Source organism: Drosophila ficusphila, unplaced genomic scaffold (genome assembly GCF_018152265.1).
Source record: "Drosophila ficusphila isolate 14025-0441.05 unplaced genomic scaffold, ASM1815226v1 contig_607, whole genome shotgun sequence".
Lineage (NCBI taxonomy): Eukaryota > Metazoa > Arthropoda > Insecta > Diptera > Drosophilidae > Drosophila > Drosophila ficusphila.
The window spans coordinates 2,467,661-2,485,247 of NW_025064537.1; the positions used below are offsets into that span (position 1 = coordinate 2,467,661).

A 17,587-nucleotide genomic window follows, 5' to 3' on the forward strand; every position below is an offset into this window, starting at 1 on the left:
GACGCTGACAGCTGTTGAACGTATTCGACACTGCCAAGCAACATGAAAAAGGCCAAAGCAGAATCTTGTGGGCAGGGGGGGCGGTCGGTGTTTGGCCAAGGTGTGTGTGTGAGTTTGTGGTTTCGTGTGTTTCTTACCTTGTTTCGCTCTCCCGCTCTTTGCTGACTACGCAAATAGAATAAATGATTGAGTGCAGACAGCGGCCAGACAACAACACACCCGAGGGTGGTTGATTGGGCCAAGCAGTTTCTGCCAGTGCATCTAAAAGCTTGGCATTGAAAACCAGTGGGCCCCACTCATCCCTCGAAGAGTGCAATGCGCCCCTGTCTTATAAATATTAAAAATACAAGGCGCAAAGAAAATCAAACGCTCACTAGTACACGTCTCTTACGTTCTCCCGCTCTCCCAATCTCCCACTCTCTTGCCCTCCCTGTCTGTCGCACTGACATGCGCCCAGAGTTGAGTACGTTGGCTCCACTTCACTCCACCCCCGCTCCGCCACCCACTGCTCACCCCCCACCACTGTTACGCTCATTATGCTCGCGTGTTTTTGTCCGTTTTACTCCCCAACACTCGCTTTGTTTTGCTTTTCCGCGCTCTCCCAAACGGTTGGATCAGTTTTTTGGCTGCTCTGCGCTTCGGAAATTTCCACGAGGAAAACGGGAAAACTTTCTTTGTTATTGTTCGTCAATTATTATTCGTCATCATCAGCATCTGGATAATGCTAATTCTGCACTGAAAAAATTGGTTTGCAAACATGCAATCTAATAAGCACTTAAACATTATTTAAATTTCTCTGGCAACTGCATGTTTAAATGCAATAAATGTATTCATTATTTATTCAGTGGAAGAACTCTTTTTATAGTATTTTAAATTAAGTTTTTTGTGAATAGTACTTATTTGAGAACAATAATTATAAAACAATTTTTTTATATTTCGAATTAAACACTTTTATTGTAATCAGTAACAAAAAGAACTTTAAAAGACGAACTTTTTATCGAGTGTATGAACCCTTGTCAAGTGTCAAGAACTTTCGAGTTGATTAATCCCCATAAATGTGCACTTCCTCCTGCATGGCAACCCCCCTTGCACCAGCCGACTCCCCCAACAATGGGTTGCCATTGCCAATTTTCCTCTTCTTGGACAGATGTTGCTGATTATGGGCACATTGATGCATGGATAAATGGTCACGGTGTTATGTCTACGTACGTATCTCGGTGCTTCACTGCTGTAATCTTCATAAGTTGATTAAATTACACTTGACAACGGCAGAGTACATTATGTCGACGACTCAATTGTAAGGCGCAATTCCAGCATCTGAGTTTATTGGGTTCTCAGACGAGTGGCGTTTATGGAAGCGGGAGTTACGGGGAGCCGGTAATCATTAGCCGCTGATAAGGGTATCTACTGGGATATCTTGGGATTCTAAAATTGCGAACGCTTACAACTAAAAAATGAGTTATATTTGCCAACACTTATCTTTTTAATGAAGAATTTGACACATCTGTAGCTTCAGAACTTCGTCGGTTGGATTTGACCGGTTATATCCGAACAATAGTTTCCAATGAAAGATGCTGCCTTGTTAAACCTCCAGTTCTGTTCAATTTTAACTCCAAGTTGAGCAAATGTAATTACATAAGACCAACCTACGTTTTCCTCTCCGGAGAATATCTTCGGCCAACCAGTTTATCCTGGTCCAAACCGATTTTCCAGCGACTCCTGTGTGCGTGAGCGTGTCGATCTTCCAATCTCGAAGAGCTTCCTCATTAGAGATGTGCTTTGATTTTTTTATTTAGCGAAAGATTTGAGCAGTTGTGTATTTGGTTAAGGTTCTGACGACAGTGGACCGTCATTCGGATAATTAGCTCTCAATTAGCGGATAAACGTTGTTATGCACATATGCACTAGGTTGATGGGATAGATACAAGTGTAAATCGGCTTAATTACTCTGGACATACGAACCAACACAAAGAATGCAACAAATGTTTGAACATAAAGATTAAAAATTAAAAATAGGAAGTATAAAAAGAAAATTCGTTTAAATCTTTTTTTTAATGTTGCATTGTTTTTATGGAGTGAATTACTTATATAGTTCTACATTAGTTGTAATATAATTATAAAAAGTTTATAAATAGGTAAAAAAAAGGATGTAGTTCATACTAATTAAGTTTCAAAAAGTTTAATATTAAGTTTCAAAAACAATTCCGCTTCCTTTAAATCAAAATGCAATACATCCGTCGGCAATTATTAAATCCAAATATTGGTATAATTAGTTGTAGGACATTTGTTGTAATATGTATTATTATAAAAAGTTTATGAAAAGTTTAAAAATGATTTTATACTTTTCTTTTTTTAATCAATATTTAGTTTCAAAAAAAGAATTCCACTTTGTTAAAAATAAAAAGCTATATATCTGTCGGCGAATATCAAATTCAAATATTTATTTTACATAAGAGAATGTTGGAAACTGAAATCACATTTTAGATTTTTACGTTGTATGAGTAATATTTCCTAATACAAATGTGCACATATAGATATTCTATTAAAATTAAAAATTTGTGTTCGCCTTTCAGTAGAGAAAATAAAAACGTGTTGAAAAGATATTGAACCCAGCGAAGAGGTTTTCACTTTGGGCAATCAATTTTTTCCACAAGTGATAATCGCGTATGCTAGTGTATACTTTTCGCCCGGCAATTTAAAAATAAACAAATAATCAAAAAGCAAACACCAGAGCTACGTTAATAATTTTAAATGACGCAATTGGCCGACTTCTTTGGGCTGATAAAAAATGTTCTTGCCGTCTACACACATGATTGAATATATTAATATGAAAGCCTATCGATCTGGCTTTAGTTTATAATCAGTTAGCGGATGACCACTGCCAGGTGACGGCCGAGATTTCCGAGATATCATTGTTATCATTATCTTATCGCAACAAGGTAACGCCAACGTTTACGTAAATCCCAAAGTATGTCATACGCCCATCTAAAAATTTTTCTGTAGAAACCTAAAGATTCTTATGCCAACGAAGGAGATATTGCTCTAAGTCGAATTAAATAAAACAGTTTGCATTTATGACTACTTTCTTTTTATTTTTATTGAAAAAGATTTGAAAGTGATTCGCGTCTGCAGCCCGCTTCAATTTAAATATTAATCTTAATTTTCTCTCGCAATTGGTATTTTAAAATCTTACAAAATAACCGATATTCTGGTTTCCAGGGGTTATTTTTGCTGTTGAGCAAATATGATGTTTAGAGTTTTAACTTCTGACTAAGTTGTTCATAAATATATTTTATTTTGAATCTAGCTGTAAAGAGTAAATGTGTTATTTATTGGTTGACAAAATTGGTCTGTTTTGGTTACATTTATGGCAGACTCAAAAATGAAATCTTTAAATTTTCTTTATAAATTTGTATATCTAAGGATTCGTTTGTTGATTTACTGGAAATGGCAGTTTGGATTAGTTACTGTAAATTTGTTGCATTTTCTTGATTTAGTGGTCAGCGCTTAATGAGATTCAGGCTTGGCTATAAGAATCCCTTTCGTGGATCTCCCATTTTGGTGTTCAGTTGTATATCTAGTGTGTAACTTTCATCGTAAAGTGCATACAAAATTGTTGGATTTTAAATTTGTATATTATAGGCAATGCAAGTCTTGATTAAAATTTGTATGTTTAATAACTTGGAAAATAATACAACTAAACAATTTTGGATGTTAATTACAATCGGAATAATGGACCTTTCACTATTTTACTACAACAAACATGTGGTGGATTGCCTCTGGTGGATTGTCCTCACCCCTCTGCTTCCGAAAATCTTGTTCATCGGAGATTCTTCTGTTTTACATTATTAAATAGGTTTAAATTTGAAACACATTAATCGATGAGTAGCTCATAGTGAACCGAACCGATCCTCTCCTTGCGATCGTGAATGATGTTGCGGGCCCAAGCCTTGCACTCTACGTTGATGATGATTCCGCCTGGAATTACACAGAATTGGTTAAGACAGATACTCCAGATTGGAAGGATTTAAGGAGCACTCACGTTTTGGGCGCTGGAAGTGCACGGCCACCAGGGGACTCAAGTAGCCCTCGGAGTTCTGGTAGGGGTAGAAGTAGCCGGGGAAGCCCCTGATTGGCAGGTAATTGACTGCTCCAATGTTTTCCTGGTCAGCTGGATTCTCGCCCTCGCACGATACCCAAATGGTGTTTAACTGAAGTAAAGATATAAAACTTAGCGTTAGTCTGGATCTTAAGTATCTGAATGCTCCACTTACTTTGTGTGGCTGGGTCTTCTCGACTTCGCCGATGTAGGTCTTCAAACTGGCAGGCATCGATTCGGGCAAGTCGCGGGAATCGTTGTAGTACTCTGGAATCCAGCCGTAGATCTTGTTCAGCTTCAGGAAGATGCACGGCGCGCTCTTGTGGTAGCTGTAGTTGTTCTCCTTGGTGCAGGGAGACCACGACTTGATGTCCACGTCGCACACCTGACCCCTCGGCGGCGGCTGGTTGTAGTCGCAGTTGTAGATGTTCTGGCCGCGACCGGGAGTCAGTCCGGGTACTTTATATACTGTGGGGGTAACACATTCAATTAGTAAAATTGTCAACTTCTATTCAAGAGTATATCAGATATCATAGAGTTATTAACCGATAATCCAAATTATACATAGGTTATTAAAATAACCTTACAACAAAATATATATGCAGACAATATTCTTAGTAAAAGATAATACTAATTACTCTAGATTTGCCTTAATCCAAGATTATTAAATGACCAGTTAGAAATATTGTGCTATTTTGTTCAAATTCTACTGAAAGCTTAACAATTTTAATAAAATTTGAGAATTTTACATTTCTTGAAAACAATCTATGGCAAATTGAATTATTTTGAATTTGGAAAAGCTACCCTTATAAATGAATAACGTTTTTGCAGATTGGATATGCAGAAACTATTCTAAGTAAAAGAAAATGCTATTTGCTGAATGTTGTTATTAATTCAAGATTATTGAATGACCAGTTAACAAAATTCTACTGAAAGATTTACAATTTAATTTAAAATTGATTTCAAATTAATAAAATTCTCTTGTAGACCAGGAATTTTCTAGAATTAATAATTTCACCTACAAATAAGAAACCTTAACAAAACAATTTGCTCGAAAATTTGCTCAAAATGGAATTATTTTGAATTTGAAAAAGTGAGTTACCCCTATGAATTTATAACGTTTTTTCAGATTGGGTAATTCAAAAACATGACTAATCTCCGATTTATGGAATTCTAGAAAACAATTGATATGCATACTCTAGAAAATAGAATTTTTGGTTATCGGCTATCCGACCCTCAGTTACTCACCCGCAAGGAAATCATCGAGCGAGTCTGTCCAGTGTTTGTAGTTCTCGTGCTGAGTGCCCTTGTACCAGATCAAAGTACTTTCCACGTTGTCAACTGGTGGCAAGGGGCGGAATCCCAAACCTAGAATCACAAACTGTTAGATACAAGTTCTACGAGAAATATCTTGGGAGACTCACCTGGATTTGTGCCAATCAGGGAGCGGTCGAGGGTCCATTTGGGGATGCGGGGATCGAGGGTCTGGAAGAAGGCCCACATGCAGATGGCCACCAAAGCGGCGAGGACTCCGTAGAAGGCCACATAGAAGATTCCAATTTTCGCTGCAATTGGGGGATGAGAATAGGAAATGCTGATTGAATTACACCGATTAAAGCCATGCCTAACAGCGATCTCTAGTCAATTGGAGCGATTGAATTAATTAATTGCCAGTGGCCCCCGAGTCAACATGGGTTAAACCGATAATTGACGCCAGCCGGCGAGAGTGAGCTATATAAACAAATGGGAAGCCACCCCACACCGAAGTGCTTCTCAAGTTCGGAGTAGACGGAAAACTGACGCCGAGCTTCTCCACTGAATCACCATCCAGACATTCGTACAATTCTACATATTCCACATCGAGACGCTCTTACGGTTCCGAAGAGAATGGCTTAATGAGTCGCTTCCACTCAAGAGCCCATGGGTGTGTGCGTTTAAAGATCGCTCTTGCCTCTCAGGTACTCGCACTTCCCATCTGACATAACCTCAATCGGCCTCGGAAGTTGGTCCAGAAAGAGCGTTATCGGCCAAGAGAGAATCTATCTGGCTGAAGTCGGGTCAATTGGACACGCTATGTGCAACTCGGCTAACATTTTCCCTTTCCGATTTACAGGTGTGATTTCTTAGAACTCTCAATATGCTATGACTTATAAAATTATACAGTGTTCATAAATTGATTTTCTACCTTCTATTGTTACTAAGGTATAATACAGATAATTTAATTACATATCAGAAGAAATACCGAAGGGTTAATTGAATATCAAAAGCAAATATCAACTACAATTTTTGTTTTGAACTACTGTTATACATGAATTTAATAAATACCCCATATGAATTTTTTTTCTATTTTGACTATAGTTTGTTTTAAGTCTTTTTCTGTACTTCTTTAATTTATTTAAGCCCAAATAAATAATTCAAAATAAATAAATACGGATTCTTTGGTGCAGCTATTTTGACCACCAATATGTGTACCCATCTTGTTCTGTGCCAATTTCTGGCCAATGCAAATAGTACATATTTCCATTTTCATATATTTTCAGCTCTGCGTTTCCCCATTTCAGCATAATTGCATTGTGCACTTGACTATATTTAGACGGGGCCTTGGGCTTGCCAACTTTTAAATGCCAATATTGGCGTGCCGAGGAAAACCTTTCCCGTGCAATTGATGATAAACGCTGCAGCGGACAGCTTAACTAGCGGTAATTGAAGGCGAACAAAAATAAGATGCCACATTTCCCCACCCTAATTTGTCCCCATTTTCGAGCATCGTTACATGCAGATGTTAATTTGCTCGTCGTCTCCAAACCGCCGCTCGACTTTTTTACGAATTAGTGCAACTCTCGACACTTCAGGCGGTCTAATGGGCGAAACTTTCGCAGTGCCATGTTATTAAAATATATTCCCGAACCCGGCTCGAACTGGTGACAGAGAAATATAGCTTGTGGGCCTGATTTACAGCAGGCATATGCCAGAAAAACAAAAATTTATGACAGACTGCAATAAACACTGCAATAAACTTACCCCATGACGAACGATCCCGGCCCATAACCGTTCCATCCTCGGTGTTATATAAAAACTGGGCCAAGTTGAACGGCTTGGGCTTCCTCAGGTTGTGCAGATCCTCGTCCGTGAAGGACGGGCTCATTGGAACGGGCTTGGACATGTTTTATCGGTGGGTTTTCTTGCAACTAAGGCCTGTTCAGAGATCGGTTTTGAGTATCACATGGAATTTTTGACCAAAAATCGTTATACGTGGTTTGAAAAATTCAGTTTACACGTACAACATGTTATACATATATTTTACAATTTAAATTCCAACGTAGAAATCTGTTTTCCTTGTAAAAATTAAAATATATATATGCCACTTTTATATTGCACTTTATCCGGGGGAGAACTCGCTAGTAATTTCGTTCTAATTGCATATCGATTTAATATTTTTCAAGTTTAAAATTATAAAACCTGCGATTAGATCAATTAAATTTTTCCGTAGAACATATTATATTTCCATGTGAAACTGGAATTTATTAAACTGAAATTGTTAAACGTTGAAATTTGCAAATTTAATTTTTAATTTTTTTAAATCGTATATTCCTTTCGACTATAATTCCATGTGACACTTTGTAACTGAACTATGAACGTGATTTGTGCCAGCAAAAACTCGAAAATACTTGCTGCACTGCCACCGAGTTGTGCAGATGTACACAAATAGTATTTGCGGCACGTTCATTGACACACACTTTTTATTTAACTTGGTTTTATTTTATGGTCCTTTGCTCTCTTAAGTTCTCTTTAACTCTCACTCGCCGCCCGCCGTTTCAACCCCCTTGTCGAGCAGGAAATTTGGCGCCTTTTTTGGCTCTCCTTTCCGAAGCGAATGGCTAGCACGAATATTGCATCCGCGAGATACAACCTGCAACTGGTAGCACCGAAATGGCCCCAAATGGGCCAAGATGGGTTGAAACGGGGCCAGATGGCCGGCGACACAGTTGTAGTATTTCCGCGTCTGCGGTGCTTTCAATGCCACTTTGGCTTTGACCCGGCAATGGCAAACAGGCGAAAAGAAAAGTATCTTTCTTGGTTCTTATTTAAGCACAATTCAAACGCATTTCTTTTTTTCTTCGTTTCGAAACCACCACAACAAACCGTTTTTGCTCTTTCGAAACTAAAGCGAGTTTGACGTCTCTTAGCTGGCGCTCTTAACGCTCGGCCACATACAAACAACCACACCTTTTTGAAGAAATATCTTAGCGTTCTTCAAGACTCTGCTTGGAATAATATATTTTTTTTTGTGTTTCGTATATTCACTATAGTGTAACTGCCTAACGGGATTATTAACTAATTTTAAGGACCCTTTTTATGGCTTCCTCTGAGGAAAGCGGGGGAAACTCCAGTTTACGGACCACAAACTCTATTTAATTTGCTGTTTGCAAGCGAGTCGCGTTTCGACCACGTTACGAGTTCTCCGTGACACGTTTGGTCGCCGCTCAAAACAAATTTCAGACTAAAACCCGAATCTGCTGCCCGTCGATATGCAGCCAAACAACAGACTTGGCTTGAGTCTGTTTGGCGTGGTTCGGAGAAAACTCTGCTCCGCTTGCCTCTCTCTCTCGAGCCGAGTTTGTTTTGAGTGCAACGCGCTTTTGGCAGCGCTTCTCCGCCGAGTGGAATCTGCGCGGATCTGGGATCGGTCGGGTTTTCCGGGCCGAGATTGGGTTGCGGCTAATTGCCGTGGAAACGCTGCCTCCCCGTGCACTCGTTTTAATTAGACTCTGCCGCCGATTGTCGATGCCACTGCAGCGCACTTAGTGCAAATTACCCGCGGTTCGATTCCGGACCCAGGGCCACACCGAGAGAAAAGTCTAGCAAGCAACTTCTTCAAGTCCTAATCGTCGTATTTAATTAAAGTTTATGCATAATGAGTATGGTGTAATATAGTAGCATTAAACTATAAGCTTTACGTTGTGAAGTGAAATATATTTAGAATTATTTAAATATTAATTGAAATCTAAATACTACACCAAATATCAATGTTTTAACAAATATTAAATTGTATGTACATATGTTAATAAAATTTTGCTGTTAATAAAACCCACTAAAAAACTTCAAAGGGATGCTGTACAAAAGAAATGGCCTAGTTTATTATTGCTGTCACGCAAAGTTAGCATTCAAGAGATTCTGAGCAAAGAACTGGTTAAAACGAGGCCACAGGACATTAGGAAAGTGAGCCAAACAGAGAGTTGCTATACATACACACACAAGGGTGGGTTTCACACCACAGCTCTCCGTTCCCGCTCCTCTTGCTTACTGCTCCGAAGAAGTTGTATTCAAGGGAATCTAGTAGCGTGAGTACACTTGAGGACAACGAAATAGGACGCGAAGCGTCAACAATATTAAACGAACCAAAAGCTACTACAGATTAGTTAAGCTGTAATTTCCCTCGCCCAAGTGGTCAGACCACTCACCGACTGAAAATTACGTCCGTTTTAGGACCTACTTTCAAAAAATATCACAAAGGAAATCAAAATTAAAAATAAGAAAAATACGTTTCCGTATATAATTTTTTTTATTTTATATACTAAATGCTATTTAAGTTAGTATGATTTGGGTATACACTTTTTTGTGAAATACCTCACAGTCAAAGTAAAAAGTGAACAATTTGACTTAACAACCATCATTGTTAATAACAAATGAGCTGTGCAACATAAAAAAAATATCTGTACTTAAGTAAATCGGATGGAATGTTTGCTTAATGCAATATTATAACTTACTTAATAATATAATTAAATTAATTTGTATACTAAGGCATCTTAAAGAATAGAGGGCCCAATAAGCGATGCTGTTCCACGACGTTATATCCCTTAACAATAGACGCGTCCTCTAATATGAATTTGAGAACGAATTTTAATTTTTCATCCTAACGCCACCAGGCAGTGGAACACATTTTCAATTTTTAGATTAAAAGTTATAATTAAGAATTTTGAGAACAGACTTCCGTCATTAAATGTGGTTACAAACTACAATATGCTCATTGTCTTCGAATAAAAGTAATAGTTGCTTATTTCTTTTTACTGTTACGCACTCGGATGAAACCCCTAACCAAAACCTAAACTTAAATGAAATATCATGAAGTTTGTAGAAAATAAAAATACATATAAGGTTCCACTAAATAGATCGTTTTAAGGTATATACCAGAATGAAAAATTACAAAACAATATGTACTGAAGTGTGCTAGAAAAAAGCTGTAAGCACTGAAAAAACTTCATGAAATTACATCGGTATTGAATTAAATCCAGGTTTTAATTAATTAAATTAAGGGCGTAAGCTTATGTTGTAATTTGTAGAAACGTTGCAATCACAAAACCTATTTGGTTTTTTCACACCCGAATGGAAAATTACAAAACAATATGTACTGAAGTGTACTAGAAGAAAGCTGTAATGTAAAATATGATTTGCTTAACGATGCTGTTGCGTTACGTATTTAATATGCATTTGAGAATGAATTTCGCACTTTCATACTAACGCCATCCTGCAGGAAAAAAAAGCCTACATCAAAGTTACTGGAACACATTTCAGGTTTAAGTGTATTTAACTCCCTAAACTAACTTTTGGGATTTTTTCGCCTATTACGTAAAGAAATCTAAAAATATGGCCATAATATATGTATATTAGGTATGAATTTGCACTAAAAATGCCTTCTGGCAGAACAGATGGCAAAGGAAAAGTATTAGAACGTTCTTCTTAAGTCAGTGGAACCAAATGTACGACAGAGAACAGACTTCTGCCATCAAATATGGTTTTCATTGAGTTATCCGATTTTGATAAATTTAAACCGAAATTCAATAGTAGGTATAAAACGCCATCTTGAAGAAATCAAGTCGATCTGATCAAAAACAACGGCATGAGAATTTTTTATTTCATTCTCTCGTATGGGAGCTATCCGATATAGACGCCCGATCCGGCCCGTATGTATATGTATACTTATATACAGCGTGCAATAACTACACAACTTTTGGAAAGTTTCAGCAAGACAGCTTTAAAACTGAGAGACTAGTTTAAAGATAGACGGACAGACGTATAGTCGTATTTCGATTCTGATCGTGATGCTGTTCGAGAATATATATACTTTAGAGGGTCTGACTCCTTCACTGCGTTGCAAACTTCTGACCGAATATATAATACCCTTTGCTCTGCAAGGGTATACAAAGTGAAGGTCCCACCTACATGCACTACATACCAGAAAGAAAAATTACATAACATTCTGTACTTAAGTATGCTAGAAGAAAGCTGTGGAAAAACCTGTACCTAACTAAATTCATGTTGCTTACTTCATAAAATTACAACGGTATTGACTTGAATCCAGGCTTTCATTAAATGATTTGAGAGCTTAAGCTTATTTTGTATTTGTAGAATCTTTGCAATCAGAAAACCCATTTGGTTTTTTAACACCCGAATGGAAAATTACATAACATTCTGTAATGAAGCATGCTAGAAGAAGGCTGTAAAGTGGTAGGTAACCCCTTAGCTAACCCAAGGGCCAGGTCAAGGAGCAGTCCACAGGAGGCCTGGCTGCGACCTTCCGCGCGAAATCAGAGACCGCGGCTCTGGAGACCGCTGTCGGGGGTTCAGCCCAGCCTGATTGCATAATGGCATAATTGACCGATATTGCGGCACAAGTGGCCGGGCACACAGATCTCGCTGGTCGCTTCGAGGGGCCAGCGAAGCTCCAACGCCATTGGGCGGGCAATAAAAGCGGACGCGGACACGGACGACTCAAAGCGGCGGGCGGCCGGTAAATGGATACATCCAACCACCCCTCCCTCCCTTCCTCCCTCCAACTATACATCCATCCACCCACATCCACTATAATCTGCATTTGCCGTCAGCGTAGCTAGTGCTGCTACTATACTAATGCTAATGCTAATGCGACGACAAAAGAGGCTCCGTTGATTAAGGTCAGACTTTCGCACCAAGACGGAGGGGCTTTACGTAATCCCCGATCGGATCGCGGACTTTGCACTCACCCCAGCTGTCGATGGATCGGCCGAAGTAGGAGTTGTCCTCGGAGTCGTAGACCATCTGCTTGAGCGACTTCTTCTTGGGCCTCTCCGGGGGGCGGGAGTAGTACTGTTGGAACCCGTCGATGCAGTCCTCCGTGATGGTCGGCATTCTTGAGCGCTTCGGCCGCTGGCGCTTCCTCAGTGCAATCGGTGTGGGAACGGGGAGTTCAAAGAGTTCGAAGAGGTGGTGGATCGAAATGGGGGATCGGTCCGTTCGGTGGGTCGGTTATCCAAAGAGCTAAAAGGTCCTGTGTGCGATTCGGTGGTGGGTTGCTCTCGGACCTGTTGAATGCGGGAACGCTGATGGATGGCTTCTGGTGGTGTACGGTATCCACTTAAACTGACACTGGGAATTTTTGCTGCACACGACAAGTTGACACCGCTGTGCGCCGCGCGACACTGATCTGGATTCTGGACTCGAAACAAGAAAGACCAAGCAACGCCGGACCCGTGGTGATGTGGTGTCTGAAATCTGAAATCCGGCATCTGGCATCTGAAATCACAAATCCGAAATACGCAAGAGTGAGGCTTAATCAAATGCTTTGTGCATGTGTGCGGAAATACGCCGCCGTACGCGCCACCGAAACGGGATGCCAGTTAAAGGTTAGCAGCTGGTTGGTCAGTCGGATAGTTTAGTTGGATAGTTGGATAGTGGGATAGCCGGACAGCTCTGGCATCTCCAGAAGACGCGAGTCGCGGCGCGTGACACAATTTCCACTTAATTGAAGCCTAAGATCGCCGAGACCATCATCCGAAAAACCCCCCTGAATCCCCTGAAAATCTGTACGAGTGACACAAACGAACATGTAAATTAACCGTGATGATCATTGCACTAATTGCCGCATGAAATATGGCTTCCTTTGGCACTGAGCGCGTTTTAGAATGGAAGTTCAGCCTGAGCAACGGGGAGGCAGGTGAACCGCAGAATTTTAGTTTGAATTCGATTGGAAACGGATTGTAATTAAAAGCTCGCCTTATAAATTAAGATCTGCGGTTGAACCTTATAGTTGAAGATAATCTTTCGGAAGTACTTTGTACTGATGTGCAAATAATTCGGTTCATAGCATGCGGGTCGTACAATTTAATTACGAATGTGTAAGCTATACACTTGAACTTTAATTTAAAATTCAAAGCTATCGATAGCCGGCGCGCGGTTTCGCTGGCGCCACCTGCCCGGGCTGTGGCGAAAGCTGTGTGGCAGTTTGTGTCCCCGCTAATTGCTTCTGCTGCCCGCCGCCAGGTGTCGCCGACGAAAGTAACACGAGGTGTTCCATAAGATTGTTGAAATCCAAAGGACAATACTCACTAGAAATATCTTTTACCATAGTACGAATCGCACTCTTCCCTGAAGAGAGCCAAGGGTATTAGTATCAGCAATAGCGTAAACAGGAACCCAACTATAACCAGGAAGATGGTGGTGAGCGTCGATTTCTCCACCATTGTGCGATGATATCGTTCTTAGTCTCACAACTTTGAAATATCAACAGAGGTATAAGGTCTCGCAAAGTGATCGTTATTTAAAAACATGTAAAACACTATCATAAGCACGATGAACAGAATTATTCCAATGATACCAAGTATTAAAATTAAAGTCTTTGTTTCCATCACTTTTCACGGTAAACGTTTTTTTCTTATTTGCGTTTGTGTTTTGTAACTTTTTTCTTTTCAGGAAATTTTGAACTGATTTTCAAGCACGACCCGACGACGGCTGTATTCCTACTGAATTCTAAACACAACGTCTCCGCGAGACAAGGCAACTAATTCGAACACTTGAATCGGAGCACGGCTGATGCCAAACTCAAGGTTTTGGCCGGTATTTTGATCTTTTGGGAAACACTTACAATTTTTAGATACCTTCGCCACCGCCCTCGGCACCAGGCTCCTCTTCTGTTACAACCTCCACAGGTACTTCTTCTTCTATCACCGGTTCTGGAGTGGTTATTGTGGTTGTGGTTGTAGTGGATTTCTTGTATTGGTCATAGGGATTCTCGATTAGGAAGTATATGAAAATCAAATTCAAGATGAGAAGGCACAGTATTACTGAGCCCGCCACTAAAGCTATTATGATTTTCTGATCCATTTTGGCGACCACTAAGGTTGTTGGGCAGACCTTTGTTGTGTGTTACTCAGATGAAAAATATCAAACGGGTTAAAAAGTCTCTTGGATGGAAATACGAGAGGATCCTGGGAAAAAATAATTGTTTTTATTAAAATGCGAGAAGTACAGATTTCGTTTCGGTTTAGAAAAGTCTTCAAATGATGTGTTTTAAAAGTCACAGCAACCCCGACCAGAGGCCTAGATATTCTCCAGAAAATAATTCATTTTTAAAAGAAGAAAACGCTAGAGCTTTAGAAACGATTTTTTAGAGATTATAATTTGAGCAAGAAATTTCGAATACATTACAGCACATACTTAAAATGAAGCATCTTATTTTCTTTACATTGCACTGTGGCAAACGCATTTTATCTCGTTCAGTATTATTTAAGATAAGAATTAAGAATTATATAAGGAATTCACTTTGGAAGAGGTTATTCAAATGTTGAACAAGGAAACTTAAATGTTCATTGACAAAAATAAGAAGTTAGCTATAGGTGAAATCTTAAGCGATTGGTAAGCACTTCACATTGATCACAATGCGACGAAAGATGTTAATCAAATCCAGCTATAGAAAATATTGTGTTAGATGTGTTAGTGTTGTGTTAGAAATAATTGCTTATATGAATCATTTGGTGAAAAAGTATATTTTTTGCTTACCCTCTTCCTTTTGTTTTCAAGGGCCACAACGTCATAGAAGCAGTATATATTGATGTACACGATTAGAATAATGTCAACAATAAGAAGCACCGCGATAAGAATCGCAAAAATTATTACGATAGTTTTTGTTTCCATTTTTGAGCTCAGTACTGTATAACAATTTGAGTAGTTTTAAAACGATTTTCAATTGTGCCTATAGGCGGACGGATTTAGACAGAAAATTCTTGAACTCCTGATCACAGAAAAAGAGTGCTGTTTTTTAAACAAACGCGTATAATAAATACCTACCAAACAACTAGAAATTTTTTTTTTAATCTGTCCTTTAAAATTAGAGTTCTTTCTAAAAAGGTATTTTTTGTCAAAAAAAATTGATAATAAAAAAAAAAAATGTAAATTAGGTTTGGAAAACAGAATAGTTTCTTCAGCACAAGAATAAATTCAAATCGGCGTCTTCAGCATTGAACAAGATGCAAAGCAACAGTCCAGTCCAGTCCCGACAACCAGATATCTATTACTCAGATAAATAATTTTAATAAAAGAGATATCTTTTTGAAACTTCTTACGCCCCATCCCAAAGATCTTGGCGTTTAGGACAGGTTCTGAAATGAGGCGTGGCCAATTTACAAAAACCCAATAGGCTCTCAATATTTAATGGGTTCAGTCTTTATATTCAAAAATAACATCCAATTTTTGTGGCACACAAAAACCATAAAACGGTTTGATAAAAATTTTATTTTAGATATAAACACACCAATTAAAGGTTTTTTCTGAGGTGTGAACGCAGTGTAGAAGACACAGTCTACCTCTTAAAGTATATATATTCTTGATCAGCATCACGATCTGAATCGAAATCCGTCTGCCCGACTGTTAGTATGCCCCTCCGTCCGTTTCTATGTAAACTAGTCTCTTATTTTTAAAGTTTTTTTACTGAAACTTTATCAGAAGTTGTGCAGTTATTGCACACAGTATATAAGTCGGAACTGACCGGATCGGCCGACCATATCGGATAGCTCCCATACAAGAGATTGAAAGAAGAAATTACCACGCAGTTGTTTTTGGTCACATCGACTTGATAATGCTTTTTTACTATATACTATTGAATTACGAAATAAATTCCATAAAAATCGAAGATATAGAAACTTAATAGAAAAATCGACATAGCTTCGATATTGTTTAGCCTTTATGTATTTTGTTCGACACATTTGGTGACTGCAAGGGTATATAAGCTTCGGTTCGACTAAGCTATCTCTCTTTTTGTTACCACTGGTTTTTGTTTTCACTGTAAGGGTAAATGAACTTCCCCTGGCGTTCTTTCCTGATTATAATCTAATTATACCCTGTTTTAGTTTTGTTAAATTTAAAGATTTTTGTTCTGTTCCTTACTTTGAATTAGATGCCACTTTGTCTATACCTTTATTTTTAAACGTGTTCGACTGTCAAAATCTGTGCATAACAAAATCATCGAAGTGTTTTGTAAAATTGGTTGGTAAGTTTTGAAGACATTTCTTAGGATGCTGTTTTAACAAACGCTTTCTTCAGTTTGCAGTAACCGGTGGCACTGCATTTTATTTCAACAATGAATGGATCTCAGGCAATTGTACTATATGGATTTCTTTGCGTCCTGTTTATAGGTATTCTTATTATTTCGGTAATATTAGTCTGCGGAGTATATTTTCATGATCCGAATCGAACAGTCAAACCACCGACGACCACAGATTCTGCCTAATAGAAAAGGTAGAGAACGTAATCAAGTGGCTAGAAATGTCTGACATGAATTGGTTTTATTAAAGTTCGTTGAGAGTTAACCTTAAAAATGGGCCTTATTAAATATATTGATGATTACGTGGTAAAATGTATTCCATTAGAGAACTCCAAGCAGAACACTTATGTGGAAGAATAGCTTACAAACTGGCAGACTGGTATTCGCCACTATCGGTCATTAAAGCCCAAAAATCGATCAGTTCTATGCCGCACAAAGTTATATTGAAACAGCATTTTGGTGCAATGCTTTGGATTTTATTCAGCTCTACTGTCTAGGATTGAACTTGCATATAAATTAATACGCAGTGAAAAGTTTAAAAAAGATGTCACGTCTGTTGTTTTTTTATGAGATTGGGTCCTTCGTCGTGATTCAGTTTAATTTTGTTAGACACCAATATTAAGCAACTAAAAAAGACGACTAGACTCACCAAAAATTCTTAGTAACAAAATTTTGTTCCCCTCAATTTACTATTATTAGTTCAATTCTTATATTAATCACCACTAGTTCTGCGACAGCTGTATGATATAGCAGTCCCGTACGTTATATAAAGCACGTTTAAATATCGATTGCCTAACAACATCGAAGCCGTTAAGATTTTCTTAATAATTTTCCATATTTCAACGATTGTGCTGTATGACAGCTACGTGATATAGTCATCCGAATTTAAATTTAACTCAAAATTCAAGCGTCTTAAAAAAAATCATGCCAATCGCTTCTATAGGTACTCGGTTTACACATTTGGTTACAGTTATCAAACGAAGAGACGGGCAGACGGAGATGCTTAAAAACCTTATTTTAAATTTCTATAGATTGATTTATCCAATTCCGATTTTCAGTGGACCTTAACAGCCGTTTTGGGATAGGGCTAGATAATACCATTCGAGGCGAGACTGAAATCCTAATTCCCTTTTCAA

At 38.5% G+C, this 17,587-nt stretch overlaps 1 protein-coding gene and 1 long non-coding RNA gene across 5 annotated transcripts; one reads left to right on the forward strand and one right to left on the reverse strand.

Moving 5' to 3' along the window:
• Positions 1-3,652: 3,652 nt before the first annotated feature.
• LOC108088178 (sodium/potassium-transporting ATPase subunit beta-2) lies at positions 3,653-15,072 on the reverse strand. 4 transcript variants are annotated; one of them, XM_017185858.2, is made up of 8 exons: positions 14,912-15,072; positions 13,998-14,340; positions 12,121-12,649; positions 5,524-5,664; positions 5,348-5,467; positions 4,275-4,567; positions 4,043-4,211; positions 3,653-3,978 (listed from the first exon to the last, which is right to left on the reverse strand). In XM_017185858.2, exons 3-8 carry the CDS (start codon positions 12,263-12,265, stop codon positions 3,875-3,877), a joined length of 972 nt encoding a protein of 323 aa, XP_017041347.1. In that variant the 5' UTR covers positions 12,266-12,649; positions 13,998-14,340; positions 14,912-15,072; the 3' UTR covers positions 3,653-3,874. The 4 variants fall into 4 exon arrangements, with proteins under 4 accessions (XP_017041347.1, XP_017041349.1, XP_017041350.1 ...); XM_017185860.2 differs by lacking the exons at positions 13,998-14,340; positions 14,912-15,072 and adding an exon at positions 13,463-13,864; XM_017185861.2 differs by lacking the exons at positions 12,121-12,649; positions 13,998-14,340; positions 14,912-15,072 and adding exons at positions 7,121-7,294; positions 8,500-8,627.
• A 1,227-nt stretch (positions 15,073-16,299) lies between these two features.
• LOC108088145 lies at positions 16,300-16,996 on the forward strand. The gene is made up of 2 exons (XR_001771212.1): positions 16,300-16,397; positions 16,451-16,996. It is a non-coding gene; the product is annotated as an uncharacterized LOC108088145 (long non-coding RNA).
• The last annotated feature ends 591 nt before the right edge of the window (positions 16,997-17,587 follow it).

What these genes read in the sequence shown, in the direction of transcription:
- LOC108088178 (XM_017185858.2), bottom strand. Translation starts at nt 12,265, where the DNA reads ATGCCGACCATCACGGAGGACTGCATCGACGGGTTCCAACAGTACTAC. An exon ending in CCGATCCATCGACAGCTGGG is followed by an intron (nt 5,665 to 12,120) that starts GTGAGTGCAAAG and finishes CCCCAATTGCAG; the next exon opens with CGAAAATTGGAATCTTCTAT. An exon ending in GCTCGATGATTTCCTTGCGG is followed by an intron (nt 4,568 to 5,347) that starts GTGAGTAACTGA and finishes TTACCCCCACAG; the next exon opens with TATATAAAGTACCCGGACTG.